This window comes from Microtus oregoni, unplaced genomic scaffold (genome assembly GCF_018167655.1).
Source record: "Microtus oregoni isolate MIOR12 unplaced genomic scaffold, Mior012 000010F_ref0000083, whole genome shotgun sequence".
Lineage (NCBI taxonomy): Eukaryota > Metazoa > Chordata > Mammalia > Rodentia > Cricetidae > Microtus > Microtus oregoni.
Genome location: NW_024543069.1, coordinates 32,611,741 through 32,635,397, shown reverse-complemented (window position 1 = coordinate 32,635,397; position 23,657 = coordinate 32,611,741). Strand labels below are relative to the sequence as shown.

Below are 23,657 nucleotides of genomic sequence, written 5' to 3'. Positions count from 1 at the left end.
AAGCGGTGCCCCGGACCGTTCCTTGGAGACGGTGACGCCGCGTCCGTCATCACGCGAGCGTCGTAGCCTACGTCATCGCGCTGCCTGAGGTTCCGGCAGGCGATTGGCTATCTGTCAGGCGCGGGGCGGATCCCTGAGCGCGCTAGGAGCTGAGTCCCTCGCTTGGCGCCTTCCGCAGTGCCGTGGCGGGTGCCTGAGGTAGTGTGGCGCAATTTAATTTTATTTTTCTTTCTTCCTTTCTTTTTGTAGGAAAACCGAAAACAGTGACAGGAGCAGGCACTAGATAGATATTTTTGTTGCTCTCCGAGTCTTGGTTTCTCAGACACTAAGCGTCCGTAGGGCGTGTGCAGGAAGGAGGGCTGTGGGTCCTGGGGCTGAGGTGTCCCCTCAAGTCGGCTTCGAGCTTATCCTTCTAGGTCTGGGAGTAGTGAGAGCTGTCATCGGATATTTAACCCTATCACGTAATTCAGGATTCAGGGAAGCCTGCAAATCCTGTAGGTACTTCAAATCTAAGGAAGGATAACATTTTGCAAAAGAGTAAAAAAAGCAAAATTTGTATTGGTTGGATAGATTCCCATTCCCAGTTTTCATAAGTGATTCTGTGTGTTTGAGCCCTAGAGCTTAAAACACACACACACACACACACACACACACTGGAGAAAGTGATGGCAAAATAAGTTTACTTGTAGCTTATCACTGGCTTTATAGAACCTTTTTAATTGATTATATTGTTTATGCATTGAAATAAAGTTTCATTACATATGTCCTGGTCCTGAGATGGCTCGGCTTGATTAAGAAGTGCTTGCCTGATTTAGGATTCCCGGCACCCATATAAAAAGCTAGGCAGGGCCCTGTATGCCTTTAATACCAGTACTAGGGAGGTGCAGACAGAAGGTTGGGGGAAAAGGGGTGCTCTCTGGCCAGCAGCCTAGACAAATCGAAATATTCCAGGGTAGCGAGATACTCAAAAAGTAAGGTCAGGTATGTTAATAAGATTTTTCTGTGAGAAAATACCTGGTGGAAATAAAGTTTTTTTTTTTTTTTTTAGAATGACATCCCCACCTCAATCTCAGTCTATACACAGGTGCAAACACACTCTCCCACAGGGACACACAAAAAACAAAAGTATGTTCTGGGTGAAGTTGTGTAGGGCTTTCAGTTGGATGACTTAAGAAGTAATCATAAAATACCATAAACAGTGTTTGCCTCGTTCCTCTGAAGAGACTAGCTGTAAAATGTGTGTATGTCTGTAGCAGTCATACAAGGGTTTAACTTAACTTCGAAGAAGTGAAGATTGGACCTGGTCTTGTTTTCAGTGGTCATAAACTTAACATAGTAACTTACACTGATTGTGCAGGCTCCACCTCTTCAGTGTAGAGTACTTTCTGATGGAACTTCTCACTGCCTCTCCTCAAAGAGGAGTTGAAATAAATAGATTGCTGTGTTACATATTTTATTACAATCTCAGTGGTTTACAGTTCAACTTCAAATGTGTTTATTGTTCGTAATGCTGAGCTATCCTTCCCTCTCAAAATAATAGAAGTAAACTCCCAGACATCAACGGTATGATGAAAAGCCTTCGAATGTGCGATTGTATGACCTCGAAACATTTTCCCTGACAACGCGGGTTTGTCAGTTCCAGAACTCCAAGTCTCTTCCCCTAGAACGTGTGCTGGGTGGAGCCTAAGAGGGGGTCCTCCTCTACAACCTAGGCCAGAGACCACAGCTGAGCTAGAAGGAAGAGACTCCACGCCTGTGCTCTTGGTAAGTCCTCTCATCTTCTCTTTAAAGTCTGTCAGACGCTGGTACTGAAGACAGTTTTCTTCCCCCGCCTCCAGCTGGCATGCTTCCTCTGACTTCACTTACTTCTCCATTTCTTTTAGAAGTGTGTGCTGCAGTGCAGCATGCAAACCAAAAAAGAAGTATGTGCTGTAGGAAAGGGATTTTATTTTTGTAAATAAAGGAACTTGGAATTTTTCTTGGAGATTGTTTTATAGAAAAACATTCTTTAAAACCTTTCTTTTAAAGTTTTAAGGTGGTTTTTTTTTGTCTTCTAAATGAATGTACCACTCTTCATTTTCATGTATAGAAGTTAAAACAATTGAATTTTAAAGTGTCAATTGAAGAAGATGAACTAAAAGTGAAAACTACAGGTTAACAACATTGTTTTAAGAAAGCCAAAGCAGCTGATAGACTGGAGTGGATGGTGATCACCTAGTGAGACTGGAGTGGATGGTGAATGTCTAGTAAGATTAATTCTGACTCTGTAAATGTTTCATCATAGTGCTAGTTAAGCATTAAGAGATTTATCCTTAAAGTGGACTCTAACATATTCTTAAATTATTCATTTATAATTTCTTACTGTCATGAACTCAAAAGGAGGCAGCAGCTCAAACACGCAGACCCACACTCCCTGTCTTTACACTGCAGTGTAGTAAACTTCAGACTGTTAGAGCGGCCATTCCAAAGCCATGGACCTTCATTCGAGGTTTTACTCCTTCACTGTCTATTACATTTTTATGCATTTCTCTACCACACACACACACACACACACACCCCTATGACAGCTTAGGCTAGAAAAATAAGGAGCGTTTATATTCTTGGATGACTCATGTGTCCTTTTGCCGGCATCTGTCTTATCTCTTCCCTTAGTATTATTCTTTGTCTCCTTTCTGAATGTTACATAGGAGCCACACTTACAGCTGTTTCCATATATACATGTATACATTAAAGGCCGTTCACATATTTACACATATACATTATATATGACACATGCCTATAATTAATATGTTTGTACGGATACATGCATATTTCATAATATTTCTTTATTCTTTAAGAATGTTATATACACATATAATGAATTTGGTCATACTCCTCCCCCTAACTCTTCCTAGAGCCGCTCCTGCCTCTTGGGCCCCTTCTAACTTGATGTCCTTCTTTTTTCCCCCAAATAATCACTGCATCTGGTTTGTGGTTCTAATATACTCATGCATATGGGGTCATGACTGGATCTGGATCAATGTACCAAGAGCCACATCCTTAAAGAAAACTAGCTCTTCTCCCAGAAGCCATCAGCTGTCAATTGCTCCTCAGCTAGGGGTTGGGGGCATTTGAGTCCCCATCTCCTTCATGCTGAAATATTGTATGTGTTGATTGTAACATGATTTCTAATTGTTCTTAATAATAAAAACCTGGAGTCAGATATTAGGGGGTGAAAGGTGAAGGATCAGAGAAGCAGAGCTGCCAGCCTGTAGAGGTTTTACCTCTACCAATGCTCAGACCAAAGGGGCGATCCTGTCTCTATGAATACTCAGACTGAATCCTCAGACCGCATCTGAACTTTTGTCTCCTCCCGTCTTATATTCTTCTCTCTGCCCAGCCATATCACTCCTGTCTCCACCTCCGTAGTGCTGGGGTTAAAGGCTTGTGATCCAGAGAACTGAATCACCTTTGTGTGAGCTCTGTATTTCTTTTAGATAGATTCAGTCTTGTGTAGCCCAGGGTGGCCTTGAACTCACAGAGATCTGTCTGTCTCTGTCTCCTGAGTGCAGGGATGAAAGGTGTGAGCCACCACTGCTAACCAGTGGCTTAACTCTACATTCTGATCTTCAGGCAAGCTTTATTTGTTATATTACAAACAAAATATCACTAGAGTTGATCTTGTACAGGTCTTGTGCACACAGCCATAACTACTATGAGTTCATAATTACAGCAGTCCCATCATGTCCAGAACACACTGGTTTGCTCCTGTATTTGTGACTTCTGGCTCTTGCAATCTTTCTATCTCTTTTCTTTAAGGGTGTGATTTAGATGCCTTATTAATACATAGCTTTTTAACAAGACATTGATGTAACCGGCACAGTGTATTTCTTCTGCTTAAATGTGTACACTCAGAATTTAAGTTGTAGACATCAGAGCAGTATTCACTTGACATATAAATAGCTCCTACTTCAAGCATTCTCGCTTAGACTCGAGGTAATAAATACATATGTATTAGTTGTGTGGATCAAACTGGACCAGTGCAGTGTAATAGAGAATGGCAGGGAGGGTTACACCAGGTGAGGAGGACCATGGATAATTAAGATGTCTATTTCATTGTTCTATGTGCAAAGAAACAGAAAGACAGTAAGGTCTTAGGAAGTGGCTAAGGGAGTTGAGAGGAGGTTTAGTTGTCTGTGAGCTTATGTTATCTTCAGATTGTTAAGAAGTCAGCAAGATTATACAATGTAGTTAGAAAATAGATTTTTTTCTCTATAATATATTCTGATCACAGTTTCCCCTCCCTCATCTCCTCCCAGATCCTCCCCACCTCCCTACCCATCCAGCTCCATCCCTTTTTTCTCTCTCTCTTTAGAAAACAAGCAGGCAAACAAACCAAAACCAAAAACCAATAACAATAAAAAAACAGAATAGAAAAACAAGGATAAACAACAACAACAACAAATAAGAAGTTTGAGAAGCGTGTGCGCGTGCACACACACACACACACACACACACACACCCCTTCCCAAATACCGTTAGGTTCATTTTGAGTTGGTCATCTACTACTGGACATGCGGTCTGTCCTTGAGAGTGGTTTGCATGCTCAGTGAAACACCAATGGAGAAAACTAATTTTTCCTTTCTGTGCAGTTGTCAGTTGGTTTTTGGTTAGGGATGTGAGATCATGTCCACTACCTCATCTCAGAGCTAGTACCTTATCCAGCTTGAATCTGTGCATGTTGCCACTGTCTCTGAATTTATGTGAGCATCAGTCCCTGTTGTATCTTGGAGGCTTTGTTTCCTTGGTGCCTTCTACCCTCACTGGCTCTTACAATATTTTGCTTCCACTTCCATAAAGTTCCCTAACTCTGAGGGAAAAGGTTTGTTGGAGACATCCCTTTTAGACTGGATGTTCCAAGAGCTCTCACTCTCTGCATATTGTCCAACCTTGAGTCTGTGTTTGTTCCCATCTACTACAAGTGGAAGGTTTTCTGGTGATGGCTGAGTGAGGCACTGATCTATGAGTATAGTAGAATGTTGTAAGGAGTCACTGTATTTCTTGTAGTATTTGGTTTGTTCTTTGGTCCATAGCCTATTTGGTACTTTGTTCTTGGCCACCCAAGCAGGGTCAGGTATGTGTTCTATCACATGAAGTGGGCCTTAAGTCAAATCACATATTGGTCACTGCCTCAAGCTTTGTGCTACCATTGCCCTAGCATATCTGACAGGGAGGATATCATTGTAGATCAAAGGTCGTGTGGCTGGTTTCATGTTTACATTTCTCTTTTGTTGAAGATGCTTGCTTTTTTCCAATCTGTATTTCTGGCTTCTTTATCAAAAAATGAGGTGTTCACTGGTATGTAGATTGATGTTTGAGTCTTCAGTTTGATTCCTTTGAAGAGCCACAGGCAATCAATGACTGTCAAGAGAGGAAGAGTTATCTTCCTCAGGGATAAACTCCCTACTTGGTTATTCAGTACCAAGTAGTGAGCCCTAAAAACATGTATGAATATATAAGCAACACTAAATAGACTCAGCAGGTAGGATTTATATATTAATATGTATGCATTAATGTATCAATGATTAAAGAAAAAGAAAACAAGAGAGAAAGAAGAAGAAAACAAGAGATATAATACATGAAGGTAGAATAAGGGCTTGAAAGTAGAAGAAGGGGAACATTGAGGGGAGAACAAGATATAGAGCAGGGAATTGAAGATGATCAGCATATAATATATACATGTATGAAACATCATAATAAAACCCATCAATTGTACAATAATAAGTGCTAAGAAAATGGAATGACATTTACAGATAATTGATATACACACATATAATGTTGCCATCTTAAAAAACAAAGTTGTATACTAATGAGATGGATATGTTTATTTTTACACAAAGGATTAATCTTGGCTAAATATGGAAAATACATAAGCTCACATAGTTAAGTACATTTACAATTTTTCCAGTGAACTTAGTCATAACATTTTACAATGACTTTTGCATACCACAAATAAACAGCAACATCAAGATTAAAAGTCATAAATCTTCTTGGCTCCATGATTTGTCACAACCCAGATGGCCTTATGACTCCTAGGATCCTGTTCTTGTCATTCTGTTGCCTAACTGTCTCTTGTTAGGCATTGCAATTTTCAAGTAAAGGGCAGTGCTATATGTTGTTAACAAGTTTGTTTTAATTTGCTTCTTCAGATGGAATTTAAAATTGAAAACACTTGGGATGGTTTTCCAGTGAAGCATGAGCCAGTGTGTATCAAGCTGAGCCCAGGGGACAAGGGCGTGAAGATGGAGGTTAGTGCTCCATTTTTCAATGATCCTCCAGCTCCTCTTGGAGAACCAGGAAAGCCTTTCAGTGAACTGTGGAATTATGAAGGTAGGCAGAAGTATTGTATTTTATTAGAAACATAAATCTTTTTCTAATAACCTCTCAGAGAGCTATTATTTTATCTCGCTGTTAGGAAGTAATGTGCTTTTGAACAACTGACGTTCAGTTCCTGATCTTGACCATCTGTCATTCTGACTTTGCTCCCATTACAGCGGGGCTCCAGCATATAAGCAGAGCAGAGGAAAATGGCAATCCCAAATCCAGATGCTTATATTGCTGCCACATTTCCTTCCTTTCTTACATCATATGCTCTAAAAAGAGATCATGTTCTGTCTTTTAAGACTATTTAAATCACCATCTCTACCTTACAAGCCTCCTTAATGGGAATTTTAGGGTGTGTTACTTACTGGAGAAACACTGTCAGCATGAGATTTAATATTTACTTTCTGCTGTCAAGTAATCTCACATATCAAATTAAGGCCAGAAGACATTCCAGGAAATTAAATGCTTTCAGGTTTGTTATCCGACCTTCTTGTACTATATCCTCATCAAATCGCAGGGTTCTTTCTGAAATACTGTTCTTGATGCCATCCCCATAGATATAAAACACTGCATTACAGAGAAATTGAGAATTTACCCCAAGATTTCTCACTCAGTGTATTGGCATTTATTTACTTGGTTAGCAGAGAGCCTTTCTTCTAAGTAAACTCTTTTCCTAAGTCCATGTTTCTCTTTGAAGCCATAGTGATCTGTTACTTCTCTAAATGAAGCTAATGCTCAAAAACCCCTGAAATTAATAATAAAAATCACCATTTACAAATAAACCAGTACTTTTTAGTTAGTTTTAAAAATTAGTTTAAAAAAAAACATTTCCATGTTTGCGGAGGTCAGGGGACTTGTGGGAGTTGGTTGTCTCTACCCACTGTGTGGATTCTGGGGCTCTAACCCAGGTCCTCGGGCTGGGTAGTAAGCACTTTGCCTGCAGCTACAACACTATCCCCACCACTCTTCATATCTGTTGTGATGTTGTAGACAGGTAGTCACTGGTACAAACATGCACATACATACACATGCTTAAATCTCATGTGCATACAGTTCATTGGCTCATACATTGAGTTACTGCTCTATAACAAGCCTGAAAATAACATGGAAGTCTTGTTATTCCAATACATATTTCACTGTCTTTGATTTTCATGGCACCATTGTATTCCATTACATGAAATGTATGCATTCTGTAACATACCCAATCAGTTTTGCTGAATAATAGTGGCCTATTTATGTACCAGAAAATATTTTTTGTGTAAGAAGAGATGTATCATTTCTACTTTTTTGAGTCATACCACGATGGGTAGAAGTGTGCTTAACTTCTTTTTCTAATTGTCTGATTTATTTCCTTGAAATAAATTCCAAGAGGAAGATAACTGTGCCTGAGTCCATCTGTGCAGACATGTTCACTTCCCTGTGGTCTCACTATCACTAGGCTTTGTATTTCCTACCCGCAGTAGTATGATGATTTAAAAAACTTAGTAATTCACTTTATATTAGAAAAGAATAAATTATTTACTATGTAAGCAAAATAAAATTTCCCATGTTCTGTCTATTTTCATAAGTTGTGGAAGCATTTTTCTTGAATGATACAACTGAGCAGTATTTAGAAGTTGAACTTTGTCCGTAAGTATAAACTGTTTATCTTAACTCTTACTGAATAACTTGAACATGCTTGTTTTCTAGTTATAAATAGTATGGTTGTAGTAAAGCTCACTAGGTTCAGCTAAGTAGAGGTCATATTAACTGGAGTCAGTTTTAAATCTTGTTTTTTGCTGTCTTGTACAATGCATACCTTCAGAATTTATGTTTAGAATATATATTTTACACACACACACACACACACACATACACATATATATCCTACATGTTTGAGTGTATTATGTTGATGTGATTTTTTTGGTTTATTGATATAAATGATTTTGTAATAAACTTTATAATTTATTAAAAGTAGAAAAAATTACTATGAATAAATCATTACTTTATATGTTTGCACCGTGATATATTAACTATTTAGAAGTAAAGGGACACTTCTGATCCCTACCGAAGACATTATCTCTAATTCACAACCACATGCAATGGAAAAATTAGTTTTCTTCAGTGGAATCTCAGTGGGCACACAAACTACACTTAAGGGCAGTCCTCAGGCTCAGCAGTGACTGACACAAAGCAAATTCAATGGTATTTTTGTAGGCTTTTTTTTTTTTTGGACTCCTATTGCTTTTTGAGGGCATTTTTTTTTAAATCTTACTTGTCTTTTGCTTGTGTGTTATGGTTTCTAATTTTGTGTTTTTATGGGTTTTGTTTTTGTTCATATGCGTGTCTCTGAGCATGTTGTGTGAGCTTGTGCTCATGTGCACACATGTTTATTCTGGTCTGACTTTTTTATCTGCCTGTTTGTTTCCTGAAAAAAGAAACATCTAACATGGTGTTAGATGGGTGGGGGAGAATCTACCAGGAGATAGAGGAAACTGTGTTCAGAATATATTGTGTGAAAAATTTTATTTTTAATAAAAATAGGACACATAAAGATATTACTAACTTGCAGCAACATTTCTTTTAGATTCTTGAAGATTAAACTTTAATTTTATGTATTATATAATACTATATTCATGTATTTATTCATTTAGTCATCAATCATTCTTTTGAGCACATAGTGTACTGTTTTTGCATTTAATGCCAAGAAGCTAATTTAAATCGTACCTGAATTTTCCAAGAGTCACGGTAAAAATATTACCTTTGGAATTTTTTTATTTTTATTTTTTTTTTATAATTAATTAATTAATTAATTGTCTTCAGACACATTTTCACTGTATAGCTCTAGCCAGTCTGGAACCCTTGGGGACTAAAGGTGTTGGCTGCTACACCCAGCTGTCTTGGAATTTCTTCGTTTGTGCTTACTTGGGAATATTTACTTGGGAACTTGATTTACATGGTGACATACTTCTATTCCTCAGTAGATGTAAACTAAGGAAACTTACATTTACTTGTTATCTAAATTATAGCATGCTTTTAATACATGAGATGTTTCTATATTGCTTATTTATTTTAGATGTCAGTTAAATATTTCTCAGTATCAGTGTCCAGTAATATTTATTCCTTTGTAAACTGACAATTGAACACCAATTAATCTTTACAAAATTTAGATTCCCATTTGTTAGTTGTTTCTTTTTTATTTTGTTTTGCTTTTGCTAACTCTAACATGAAAAAAATGCAGTTATTTGCAATTCGTTTTTTGCTTTGTTTTGTATTGTTTTCTGAGACAGGCTCTTACTTTGCAGCCCTGGCTAGCATGGAGTACACAAAATTCACCTGCCTCTGCCTGCAAGTGCTGTGAATGAAGATGCACGCTACCACATGAAGCCTGTTATAGTTATTGTTGTTGTTGTTAGTATTACTTGGTTTTTCAAGAGAGCATTTCTCTGTGTAGCTTTTTGAGCCTGTCCTGGAACTGGCTTTGTAGACCAGGCTGGCCTCAAACTCAGAGAGATCCTCCTGTCTCTGCCTCCTGAGTACTAGGATTAAAGGTGCGCCACCACCGCCTGGCTGCCTGCTATTCTTTTTTAAAATCAGAATAATTAGATATGTTTTCATGTTATCTTCCAACTAGCATGGCAAAATATTTTATTTAAAGCTACGATTAGTTCTTATAAAATATTAAGAAACATAGAAAAGTTTTAGCTATCATGTGCTGACTTTTGCCCCACAGATGAGAGAGAAAGCTAAGACAAACATTTCTAATTTGACTGAAAGACAACAAAGAACTTAGATTTACCAAAACTCTCAAGTTCAAGCTTAGAATTTGTTTTTAAAATTTGTTTTACATTTTTGAAAAGCACTTATTCATTTATTTTAGATATGAGTTTAGTATGTGTTTGTATACATAAGTGCACCATGTGTAGCATTTGAAGGTCAGGGGACAATGTGCAGGAGTAAGTTCTCTCTTTCCAAGTTCTTGTAATTGAACTAAGGACATCGGGCTTGGCAGCAATCTCTACCTGCTGAGCCATTGTTCTGGCTCCTGCAGTTTTCTTTCATTAGATTGTATCAGATTATTTTCATGAAGTGGCAGTCTAACATTGGATACATGGAAAAAAATAGTTTTTCATTAAGAAACTACATGGTAGGGGCTGGAGAGATGGCTCAGTGGTTAAGAGTGCTGCCTGCTCTTCCCGAGGTCCTGATTTCAATTCCCAGCAACCACACGGTTGCTCACAGCCATCTGTAATGGGGTCTGGCGCCCTCTTCTGGCCTGCAGGCATACAGACAGAATACTGTATACATAATAAATAAATAAATATTTAAAAAAAAAAGAAACTACATGGTAGCCATTGTGTATAAAAGTTTTTAAAATCAGCATCCTCAGGGTAGCTTGGTTTGTGTACCTCAGAATAGTTAATTATCAAGAATCGCGGTTCTGCCTCAGGCAGTCAATTCCTATCCTGCTTAATTAAGAGCTAGAGAAGCAGCAAGAAGAACACTGTTTTAATTTGCAAGAAGTTTTACGAATTCTAGGATCTTCCTAAAGCCCCATAAAAACATAAAATTAATCAGAGGATTTTAAAATGGAAAGCGTTACTTCTCTTCTGTTAGAGTACTTTATTGCAGAAAATCCTCCCTCCAAAAGCTCACAAAGGACCATCTGGGTGGAAATGTTTGATAGACTTCCAGAGGCAGAAAATTTACTTCTCGTAAATACATGCAATCCATTGCTTCTTAAAGACTTCGATAATCCCACTTATTCATTCCCATTAGGATTTCCTTTTGAGACTCTGTTGTTGTGCTTCTTTTTGGAGATGTGGCATTGGTGCCTGAACAAATGGTAGGAAGCTGGGAAACAGGTGCAGACTATTCAAGGATAGCAGTGTGAAAAAACAGCTATAGGTTAAAATCTGCGCCTTGTTGACTAGTTTTGGCCAATCTATATTGTACGTTTTCTGTCTTCCTAATGGACCTCAAGAACGTTTCTTACAGAAATAACCTTTAGTTAAACTACTAGATAAAGACTGGAAATCAGCTCTAGCTTTCCTTGGCTGCTTCAGTTGTTGCAGCTGTTTTTTATTTTAAGCCGTAAGTATTATGATTATTTCTTTCTTCATACATTGTGTTATCTAACCAAATGAAGTATTTTATATAATTTCCTATCTAAAGAATGTGGAAATCAAGGGTCAGTGAAATTGTGCAGTGGGTAAAGAATATGAAAAGTAGTGTTAACCAGCAAAATGTTATGATTTATCAGCAGATGTTTAGGAAACAGTAATTCCAAAGTTGCCATTTCTAAATAGTGTGAGACACTGGCTCTCCCTATCGTTATCCAATATTGTATTGCATTTTTTGTTTATTTGGAAATTTAGCTACAAGCACATACGTTACAGATAGAGAAAATCGTAAAGAAGATAATATTATTTTTCTTGTAACAAACCATAGAAATGATCCCTAAAGGTATAGTCTTAATATTGTTTTTCTTTAACACTCATGAGGAATCTTAATTTTGACAGACATGGACAACATTTAGTTCTTTTACTCTCTGGAAGAAGAAATATTTGGAAAGTGAGTAAACAAACATATGGGACCAAATCCTCTAATGCACAGCACGTGTACCTGGTAGTCTGAACTTGCCTTTTATGTCTCTCCTAGAAAGAGCTCGAGTTATCATTCAAAGTGTTCAGAGGGGAGACCAACTGGGAAGGCACAGCTCTTCTTCCTTGGAGTTATTTTCCACCAAATGTGACAAGATTCAACTCATTTGCAATTCATGGATCAAATGAAAGAAGAAGTTATGAAGCCCTTTACCCCGTGCCACAGCATGAACTGCAGCAAGGACAACAGCCTGATTTGTAAGTAAAAAATAAGTAGAGGTACATTCCAACTACAGAAGCTGTTGTGACCACAAACTCTGAGACCTGCCTGCTTCTTCCTCCCGAGTGCTGGAACTAAAGGCTACCACCACCTGGTGGGAGTTAGTTCTTGACACTTGGTAGTTGATGATACGTGTGGGCACATACGAAAGGCCCTGTGTTCCCTCATTCACCTCTACTTTTGACCATGATCGATTATCTCATTACTTTCAGCAAAGCACTTAGTCTTTCATGATTATATAAGAAGAATATTAATGAGTGAGTGCACATCAACTGATGCTTGTTGGCATACAAAAGAGTTTCACACTAACCCGGAATGGAGTATAACAAAAGTTTATTTATCTAGGGGTAAACTCACAGAAAGAGTAGCGATTTGTAGTTCTCTACATGCGCTGGGAACTGGGACCAAATTTAGCAGCCAAGAGGCCCGCACATGCTTTGTGGTCTGCATTTATAGTATGTGAAGCTGTGCCCAAAGTGAGCCTGTATCTTAAAGGCTATTGGATGAAGGAGTTTCCATAGCACCTCCCCCTTTTGTCTAAATAAGAGAGTTCTAAACCTAATACAAAACAATATACAATAAGAACAAATATCAAGTATTGTCCAGGGAAAAGAAGAGGCAAAAACGTATATAAAAATTAGAATACAACCAGCATGCACAGCATCAAGCAAGAAATATATGCTAAATGTTTCTATAGTTATCCTATCCTAAGGAGTCTAAGTCTTATATTAAAAATGGCTTGGCTAAGTCATGAGAAGAAACTAACTATGACTTCAACCCAATCAAAGGCCTGAGAAAGAAAATAATATTACTTGAGTAAACAGGAAGTGCTATTATGCAGCTTTCAAAAGGGGCAAGAAATGACAGAGACAACCAGCTACGTGGGAAATCACCCACAGTATTATTTGCAATGTTGGAGCAACCGACTTTGGCTAAGACCTAGAGTAACTGACATCATTTTTAGAGGCAAGAAAAATTTTAAAAACTGTCTTACCCTGTCTTGGCAAGGTTTGGCAGTCTTTCTGCTTGTATCCTGCTTGTCCAGTCTGGACACTGTGCATTTTATCAGTGGTTGAGGCAGGGGCAGTTGAGGCCAGGTTTGCGAAGAAGAAAACAAGCTCTGAGTGGCGTTTCTTCAATGTCCATCAACCTCTCTGAAGTAATTGGAGCTGCCAGAAGCAGACATGTCTCACTGTTGAGAAAAGTCTAAGTTCTTAAAATATTTTAAATGCCATATTCTGTAGCTCTTTGAAAGATTTGAAGATTATCTGTCTAACTAAAGTAGATCTCTACATATCTTATATCTTTAACTAACATGACTACAAGTAATTATACATTACATTTTAAAATGAGCTACACAAACACAATACTTTAAACAAGAGCAGAAATACATTTACACAGTATAACAAAATTGACCTTATATTTGTATCAATGGACCAAAGTCCATACCAATGCAAAGTATTCATCTCTATATCATATCTCCCTTTAAATGAAAACAAACATTTATAAACAATCATTTTGGGAATTTGGGTGTAGTTTTCTACCAACCGCTTCCTACTGTTTGTTGAGTAAAGTATTTTTAGGGTTCACGGAGACCTTTTGGGGGAGTCTCACTCCATCAAACCACATTAGCCTTGAAGGAACCACAGGTTCTCATCTTCTGTGGAAGCAAAAGCGAACCTCTTTTCTGGAGTAACATATACTTAGATCAAATTTTGAAGTCAAATTTATACTTTTAAAATATGTTGGCTTAACTTAGCACCCCTCAGAATCAAATGATTCTCTGCAGTCAAAAAATTCAAAGAAAACACAATAATACGCATAATCCAGATTCTCTGTGTATTTTCCATCTTTATGTGGCTTATTTTTTTTACTACTTTAATCTATGATTGCCTGTACTCTTTTATATTACTTTTACTGTCTCTTTAAAGACTTATTTCTTTTTATAACTGTCTATTCTCTTTTTCCTCTCTCTCCCAAGCCTACTTACATTTAACACACACTGTGTCTCATTTGGAGGTCTTTTGTAGCAGCAGGCCGCTTGGCTGCTTGGCTTCTTAGTTTCCCAGTCACCCAGACCCTCGAAATAATCACAAAGAAATTGTATTAGTTAAATCACTGCTTGGCCCATTAGCTCTAGCTCCTTATTGGCTAACTCTTACATCTTAATTTATCTCATTTCTAGTAATCTGTGTATTGCCACATGGCAGTGGCTTACTGGCAAAGTTTCAGCATGTCTGAGTCTGGTGGAAGCTCCATAGTGTCTTTTTCCTCCCTTCTTTTTCCCAGCATTCAGCCTAGCTTTCTTTGCCTACCTAAGTTCTGCCTTGCTCTAGGTCCAAAGCAGTTTCTTTATTCATTAATGGTAAATCACAGCACACAGAGGGGGCTCCCACATCAGTCTTTTATGTCTGAATTGGTCCTGTTGTGTATCTGAAATCCTTTTCTGATAAGGAACATTTTAAAACAGTAAGCAGTGTGGTTGTGGCAGCCCTGGATGCTGACTTCATCCCTCCCCTCTTGTCCTTCCAGTATGGTGGAGGTACGTTTACTGCCACCTCTGGGACTTCTGAGCCGGAGTCGTGCTCACCGCCTCAACCCTGGGAAGCACCATGCAGCATATAAACCATTTTTGTCTGAGTAAAAGTTAAATCTGCCATGCAGCATCTGTGTATAGAGGCAGGAATCCACCATGCTCCCCTGCCTGTGCACACCCAGCAGACCCGATCTGGCAGGTTGCCCAGAGACTGCTGAGTTGCTGGTGTGCTCTCAGCTACTTTCCTCCTAACCCTGAGCAGGTGTACAAGGACCTGGACCCGAAATGGGTGGCAGACCATGTGTGTTGGCCCCACATTGGGCACTTTTGTAGATGGATGCTGCTCATTTATTTCCCGGCTTCTCAGACCTGAATACTCACACAAAAACTATATTAATTCCAACAATGCTTGGCCATTGATTCTAGCATATTCCTAGCTAGCTCTTGCATTAAATTGACCCATTTCTATCAATCTGTGTACTGCCACAAGGCTGTGGCCTACTGGTAAAGTTCCTAAAGTTCTGGTGTGTCCTCCTTTGGCAGCTACATGGTGTCTCCTTGACTCTGCCAACTCTTGCTCTCTGTCTCTGTTCTGATTTCCTACCTGGCTTTACTCTGCTAAGCCATTGGCCGAAACAGCTTATTAACCAATGGTAATAAAACATAGTCACAACATACAGAGGGGAATCCCACATCAGATACTGATATGGCTTCAAATTAATTTATGATCCTTTTCCTAAATATGGTGGCCATAGGGATCTGTGTTTTGTGATATGGCTAGAGGTGTTACGAACTCTTCTTTGTTACTAAAGATCTTGTACTCAGTCATATCTCTGCTTTTTTGGTTGCCTCATTTGAATATGAGTATCAACTACATTTCTAGGTAACTGTACTTGTGATAAACTTATTTCTTAATTAGTAAATGACATCTGCATTAAGTAATTTTGAATGACCTGTAAATACATGATGGAGACAGTGTGGCTTAGGGATTCCTCTTTAACAGTCATGTTATCTGTGGGGACTCAAGTTGATGCCCTCTAGTGGTTGTCAGAGGTGGTGTCTCCTGTGAGACAGCAGGTATTTAAGCCAAGGTACCTTCAACACTTGTCCTATTTTAGTCTTGTCTCCTGGCATCTGAATCTGTCATCTAGGAAGGACATAGATCTTATTGAGCCTTCTGAATGCTTCATGCATTGCTGCAAGGACTAGTCCCTTACGGAGGAAAACTCAGTACTTTCGTAGGGCAATCTTTGATTCCTGCTGTCTGTCTCTTAATGTACTCAGTGTGGTCAGCCCTGGGGAGTCTGGATGCTTAGCAGGGCCTAGCAAAGACATCCTAGTGGGCAGCACCAGGCTTGCTAGACATTCCTGCCTTTTAACCCTTAGGATATGACACCACCTTTTTTCTCTATGTTTAACTTCTCTTGCTTTTACTTAACTTCTTTTCCCTTCATTTCTTCTAGCAGATGCTTGCATTCTGCTTGACACACTTAAACATCTACTTTTTTGTCTTTCTCCCCAGTCCTGACTCTTTTGGCCTAGCTCTTTCTCTTTTTCTCTGCTTCTTCCTTCACTGTTGATCCTTAGCATCTTACTCTGGGATTTATTGATGTTACTCTAAACTGGTTCACCCTGGCCTGGTGCTCAGACAGGAATAGAAATCGAGGTGCCACTGACTGAAAGCCATCAAACCAAGGCCATGTGCCACTCTTCCTTTTCAGTTGCTGGTACCTTCCCAGGGAAGTATGCGTGCACACTGGCTTGGGAGGAAGGATGGCAGAGCGATTTCCTATAGCTCTGAGCTTTACAGAAGCATAGGTGAAAACCTTTCTTTGCGCACTAAGCCAAAAGAGAACACTTCAGGATAATAATGGTTTTTCTGGAAAGAAAAGATTGTTCCTCTTCTTTGTTAGTCTCCTTTACTTTGGCAGAGAAAGAACATGCATCTGTCTTTGTCCTTTGTTCACCAGAATTCATTAAAGTTTAAGAACATATTCAAGAACTTATGATTTGTTTACAGCTAAAATGATTTAGACTGTGTGTGTGTTTGTGTGTATGTGCGCGCTCATGCGTTTGTGTCCATGCAGATAGAGTCCCAAAGATACCTTCATGTGTTGTTCTTACGGGATACTGCCCACATCATTTGAGACAGGGTCTCTCATCGGCCTGGAGCTTACCACCAAGAACAAGCTGGCTAGCCAGTGAGCCACAGGTATCATTCTGTCTCTGCCTTCCCTGCATGGGGATTACAAGTGAGCACCACTACACCTGGCATTTTTATGTGTGTTTTGAGGATTGAATTCGTGTTTACTTAGCAGACACTTTACTGAGCCCCTTGAGAGCTGATGTTTACTTTTCCCTTGAGCCTTGAGGGAGCCATGTGTAGGACTGAAGAAGACTGCTTTGAAATATGGGTGAATGTTTTTAGAACCGAGTACTCGGTAGCTACAGTGAGAAAACTGTACACAGAGAATACATCTAACATTTGTTATTCCCTAAAATGGAGTGTTGTACTATCATCGATGTGACAAAACAAATAGTTCTATAGGACCACAATTTCACAAATACATAATTTACTTCAATTTCTTCCTTTCTTTACTTTTAGCCATCGTCTAGAATATTTCAAGCCTTTCAGTCTTAACACGCTGCTTGGAGAAGAATGGAAGCAGCCAGAATCAGACATGTGGCTAAAAGAGAGACCTGATGTGTAGAAGTGTAGTAGTAACCGAGCACGTCCATCATTTCTCCTCTGTGCTTTTAAGGTATTCTAATAAAATACGTAAACACATTTCAACAACAAACATTTTACCAGAGCTCACTGAAATGTAGCATCTCTGTGTCAAATTGCATATGTTAACATAGAAACAGAAACTGTGTAACATAAAATAATTTTTACTTAAATATCCTGTTTATCCATGAAATTAGTAGAAAACAGTAATCTCTTTCAGTTGATGAGACAGTCTACATCTGCTAAGACACCGAGATAGAAGAATTCTTTAACTAGATACCTTTACTGTGTAGGAAGGAATGAAACAGTCTTGAATTCTGGAAATAGAGTTGATACTTTTACTTACAGATAAGGACATTTTCTTAATGCTTCTAAGTACGATGTTAGAAAACTTCATTTGATTTTTGAAGTGCCACACCTTCCTAGTTGAAGATAGATCCCAAAGTACTAAATCAGTACCCCCTCACCTAAATGGATCATGCAGACAAAAATGTCAACAAAAGGAGCCACAGAGTGAAACCACACCACTGATCACATAGATACAACTGCAGTGTTCCACCAACAGCTGCAGAATGAGCTTGATGTTTTCCAGAATAAGACCACAAACACATTTGTTGCATTCCAGATGGCTGTAGCTGCTTGGGTTTTTCTATAACAGAATTTTAGGTCTTATAAACAATTCAGCCAAGTGATATACAACACAATCAGCATACATGCAAAAATAATAGCTTTTGCATACATCAATAACCAACCTGCTGAGAAAGAAATCAGGAAAGCAATTCCATTCACGGCAAAAAGAATATCTAGGAACAAGCCTTGTTCATGACTTTTCTCACTGTAGTTATGAGATAATTGAGAAAAGCAACTCAGTGAAGGGAGGTTTTATATTGACTCAGTGTGAGGATACAGTCCATCATGATGAGGAAAGCATGACAACAGGCCATGAGGTGGCTGGTCACCTTGTGTCTACTGTCAGATCAGAGAGGAATGTTGGTGCTCCGCTTACTTTCTTATTTTCATTCCACCCTTGGACCTTCTGGGTGTATTTTCCATTATCAAGCTTCTGTGAAGGAGTACGGCTCCTTGGTGATTCTAAGTCCAGTCAAACACATAGTGAAGAGTAGTCATCATATCTTGCTGAGGTGGCAAAAGGCTTCTATGATGAAAGTTGCAGAACACTGGAGAAAAAAGTTGAAGAAGACGTTAGAAGATTAAAAGACATTCCATGTTCTTGTATCCACAGATTTAGTATCGGGGAAATGGCCGTATGAAAATGAAATACCTAGAAGTTCATTTGATCACCTTCTAAATTTAAATTCTATTCTTCAGACAGTTAGAACAATATATAAAGTGTGTATGAAAACACAAAGACCTATAATAGGTAAAGATGTCCCAAGTATGAAGAACATTATTGGAAGTCTCCCAATATCTGATTTAAAATTATACTATAGAGCTGTTGTTATTGCAGCTCTATGGACCAGCACAAAAGCAAGCAGTAGACCAATGGACTAGAACAGAGGATCTTAAAATTATCCTACACAGCCATAGTTTTATCAACAAGTGTTGCTGGGAAAATAGGATATTTGCATATGTTAGACTCAAGCTAGATCCCCATATCCCACCCTGTACATAAATCAGCCCCAAGACCTTAATGTAACATCTGGAACATTAAAACTGATAGAAGAAAAGATAAAGAAAATGCCTCAAGATGTAAATATAGGCAGTAACTTCAGGAATATGCTCCATTGTCTCTGGAATAAAAGAATCGACAAATTATATTTCATCAAATTAAAATAAACTGTACAGGAAAGGAGACAGTTAGTGAAGTGAAGAGACAGCCTACAGCAGGGGAGAAAATCTTTGCTAGCTACTCTTCCCTCAGAAGCTTAACATCCAGCGTATACAAAGAGCTCAGAAAAAAATACCAAAGCTAAGTAGTAAAGCTCAATAAGTGAGCAGGCCATCTACACAGTTCTCAAAAGAGTTTGTAGAGCCATCTAATAATTATAAAAACTCAGTGTTTTTAGGTATTAGTTATGCAAGTTAAAACTGTATTGAGATTTCATCCTAGGAAAATGGATCTTTAATAAGATGACAAGTGCTGGTGAAGGGAAGGAGGAGAAGGAGCCTTTATTCACTACTCATGGGTATTAGCACTGTCTACTGTGAAAATCAGTATGGCGATTCCTCATCAACACTGAAAATAGAACTCCCATATGATCCAGCTCTGCTAGTTCTGAGTATATCCCCAAGGGAATCAGAATAACACAATGCAAAGGCACCTGTGTAGCTGTGTTCACAATGTCCAAGTTATGGCATCCATCTAGGTATCTGTCTAACTCATGATTAGATAAAGAAAACACACTCCAGACAGAGAGAGACAGAAATGACATACCATTCAGCCATAAGAAGAACAAAATTATGTCATTTTCAGGAAAATGGAAATAAATTAAGTCAGACTGAAAGATAAGTAACTCCTGTTTTTTCTTTTTATGAAAGTCAAAGAAAACATTTGAATATAGGACAAGAGGTTATTAGAAAAGTAGAACAGGATTTGAGGAGAAGGGAGAGATGGGGGAAAAGACGTGGGGAATAAAAATGTTTACAGTTGTATACATGTATGAATCTGCCAAAGTAAAAATCTGCAATTCTGTATAGTATATGCAAATTAAAATTTCTTGGTATAGAACTCTCAAATTTTGTTCTGTGTTTCAGAGCTTGCTTTGTAATAGATGTGTGAACTTCTGTATCATACTTAGTCCTTCTCAGCATCATTAGCTCAGAGACCAGACTCACAGAAGGTAAAGACACTTGCCATCTCTCCTCCCATTTAAAAAGAAAAGATTTATTTGTGTGCATGCGTGTTTGTTATTGTTTACATTCATGCAGAAGATCAGGAGGACAGAGGAGGACAGAAGAAGCCTAGGGGTCTCCACAACTGGAGTTACAAGCAGTTCTGAGCTGCCTGACGACATGGGTGTTGGGAATTGAACTCAGGTCTTTTACAAGAGCAGCGCGAGTTTTTAACCCTTTTCCATCTCTCCAGACCCTCTCCTCTTCTTTAGTAACAGAAGTTGAATTTTTAGAGGCTTTTCTTAGAAATGTTATTTACTCAAAACAATCCACCTCTATTTCCCCAGATTCTTTTGTAGATAATATGGCCATGGAATGGTTTGTGTCAGTGAGATGTACAATATACGTGATACATGTCATGTGCTGTATAACATTCTGATTAGTAACAGACTGCTGGTACTGCTTCCATAAAGTTCTAATTGAGCCGAAATGTGATACTTTCTAGTGATAACATAGCCATTGTAATATTAATGGCACAGTGTACTCTATGTTTGTGTTGATGTTTCTATAAAGAAACCTACTGAGCTGCCAGTTCTATTAAAGTGTAAGAACACAGTTGTGTACAGAACAAAATGCTTGACGATGATGGTAAATGACTGTGTGACTTGTTTATTCATTTAGCATACTGTACTTTTATCATTTTGGAGCATATTATTAAGATTTTTATGGTAGAATAATATGCTTTGTTACAGTAGCAACAGCTTTAAGCAGCTCATTTTTAGGGCATTTCTTGGTAGCATCAATAGGTCGCATCAACTGATACTATCTGAGTTTATGTAAGTATACACTATAAACTATTTAAAAATCAAATATGGGTGACATGTCTCTGAGAAAATGCCCATGGTATTAAGTGGCATGAAGCTGTTACGCAGTCTTAGGTGGGCGTGAAGAAACTTATTTCAGTCTGGGGGTTTACCTCAGTAGTAGAGTGTATAGCGAGTATGTGCAAGACCCTCTTTCGATCCCAGAATGGGGAAAAGAAAAATGTTGAAAGAAGAAAGTTTTTATAAAAGCTAAATCAGTACTTTTTTAAAAAAGTATGTGTGATACTGTGAAGACAACCCATGGAGAGTTTCATCAGAAGACAGAGGAAGCACAGTAGGGTTCTATATCACAGCTAGATTGTCTACCATCAGACTTGTTGTTACATGGAGAAAACCTGCCTAATTTGTTCACAAAAGTAAAAAGAACAAATAGCTCCCATACTTAGTCCAACGAAACTCCTAACTTCCATTTAGATAGAAAATGTAAGTTGGGTTCTCTTCCTAAATTTATACAGTTTCACTTAGTATCTCTCCTTTAACCTTGTGTGAAATGTGCTAGCCAGTTCAATGAAGGGACGATTTAGGAATAAGACAGGTATCATAAGGAAATGAATTAAAATATTTTCAAATGTATTATTTACATTTAAAATGATTATAATTTAAGACCTGGAGATGTGGTTCAGTGGTTGAACACTTACCCATCATGTCAGAAGCTCTGGGTGTAATTTCTAGCGCCATAAGAACATATAAGAAATAATAAAATTAGTGGCTTGACGGATGGCTCACTGGTTAAGAACACTCATTGTTTTTGCAGAGACCAGCATTCACATGGTGGCTCACACCATCTATCTATAACCTCAATTCCAGGGGATCTGATGTTTTTTTCTGGCCTCTAAGAGTACCAGGTACACACATGGTACACACATATATATGTACAGGCAAAACATTTGTTAATACAGAAAATTTGTTATAGTTTATAGAAAATGGAGGTATTTACAACAGATTTCTATAAATAAAAGTGATTTTAGCCCAATTGTATCAGCACACAGCCAATATATGAGTATATATTACATTTATGTCTATTATAAACAATTCATAGTTCAAAATTACTTATAAAATCAAAACATGAAAAAAATCAAGACTAAATGTAATTAAAATCAATATTATGAAGCTGTATTTTAATTGATTTGTAGATTCTGTTCAATCCCAGTTAGAAATGCTTAAAGATTTTTGTGTTGTCTGTTGGTGGAAGAGAGAGGAACTGACAGATGAATTTAAAATTGTATGGCAATAGAGAGGGATTAAAAATGACTTAGATAATTCTGGGAAAAAAAGGGCAGAGTTGGAGGATTTATATTAGCAGATTTCAATAATCTCTGTTAAACTTTGGTCCTGAACACAGAATCATATTAAGTTTATACAAATACATCAGTAATATAAATGCCATGTATTGGGAAAACAGACTTTGACTCCTGCTTAAACATCATATTCCAGCATTAATGTAACTGTGACTATTGAGACAAAAACTCATAAGATCTTTATAGATCAGGATGAGCATTTTTCCAAAAAAGTCCACAAAAGTCACTAAACAACAAGACAAATTGGACTTCATCAAAATTAAACACTGATGAAGCAGGGAAGTTTTTCAGTAGGGAAAAGTGTTTGCTGCATGAGCTGCTGACCTGAATTCAGTCCTCAGAATGGACAGACTTGAGAGATGGCTCAGTGGTTGACAGTTCCCGCTGCTCTTGCAGAACAACCAAGTTTAGTTCTCAGGTTCCATATTGGTCAGTTCACAACCACATTTAACTCCAGCTCAAGGGGATCTGACAACAGTGTGCCTCTGTAGGCACTTGTGTACACACACGCGCGCGCACACACACACACACACACACACACCCCAAAAAAAGTAAAACCTTAAAAATAAGAACTGGATGCAGTGTTGCACATCTGTAATCCCAACATTTCTGTCTATGAGGTGGTAGGCATAGACAGGAGGACTGGCCAGAGCCTTGTGGGTCAGGTAGCGTGGAGTATGCTGTGTATCAGTAGCAAGGAGAGATCCTGCCTCAAGGTGGAAAAAGAGAACCGATTCCCAAACATTGCCCTCTGACCTTTACATGTTTATCCTCACTCACAGATGTGAATGCATACACTTATACAAATGCATACAATAAAGAAATAAAATCTAAAGAAAAAAATTCATGCTCACCAATATCCTCTCTTAAGGAAGGGAAAAGAAAGCTATAGATTGGCAAGGAAAACAATATATATTAATAATAATATATAATAAACATACACATATATGTATGCATATGCAACAGAATGATTTTTATACAGAGCATATGGAAGACCTCCAGAAAACTAGAAAAATGACAAGGCAGTAAAAGAGCAAAGACTTGAGCATACATATACTGTATTAAAATACACAGAAGGGCATATATCGAAAGGCTCTTAACTTTAGTCATTGCCTTAGTCGGTGTTCTATTACTGTGAAGAGACACCGTGACCATGGCAACACTTATAACGGAAAGCATTTAATTGAAGCTGG

The 23,657-nt window shown here is 38.2% G+C and overlaps 1 protein-coding gene across 1 annotated transcript; it reads left to right on the top strand.

Annotated features, from left to right (window-relative positions):
- Positions 1-130: 130 nt before the first annotated feature.
- On the top strand, positions 131-20,382 carry CUNH4orf33 (chromosome unknown C4orf33 homolog). The gene is made up of 7 exons (XM_041659193.1): positions 131-198; positions 1,541-1,764; positions 6,189-6,369; positions 7,932-7,992; positions 11,865-11,916; positions 12,004-12,203; positions 17,367-20,382. Exons 3-7 carry the CDS (start codon positions 6,189-6,191, stop codon positions 17,470-17,472), a joined length of 600 nt encoding a protein of 199 aa, XP_041515127.1. The 5' UTR covers positions 131-198; positions 1,541-1,764; the 3' UTR covers positions 17,473-20,382.
- Positions 20,383-23,657: the final 3,275 nt, after the last annotated feature.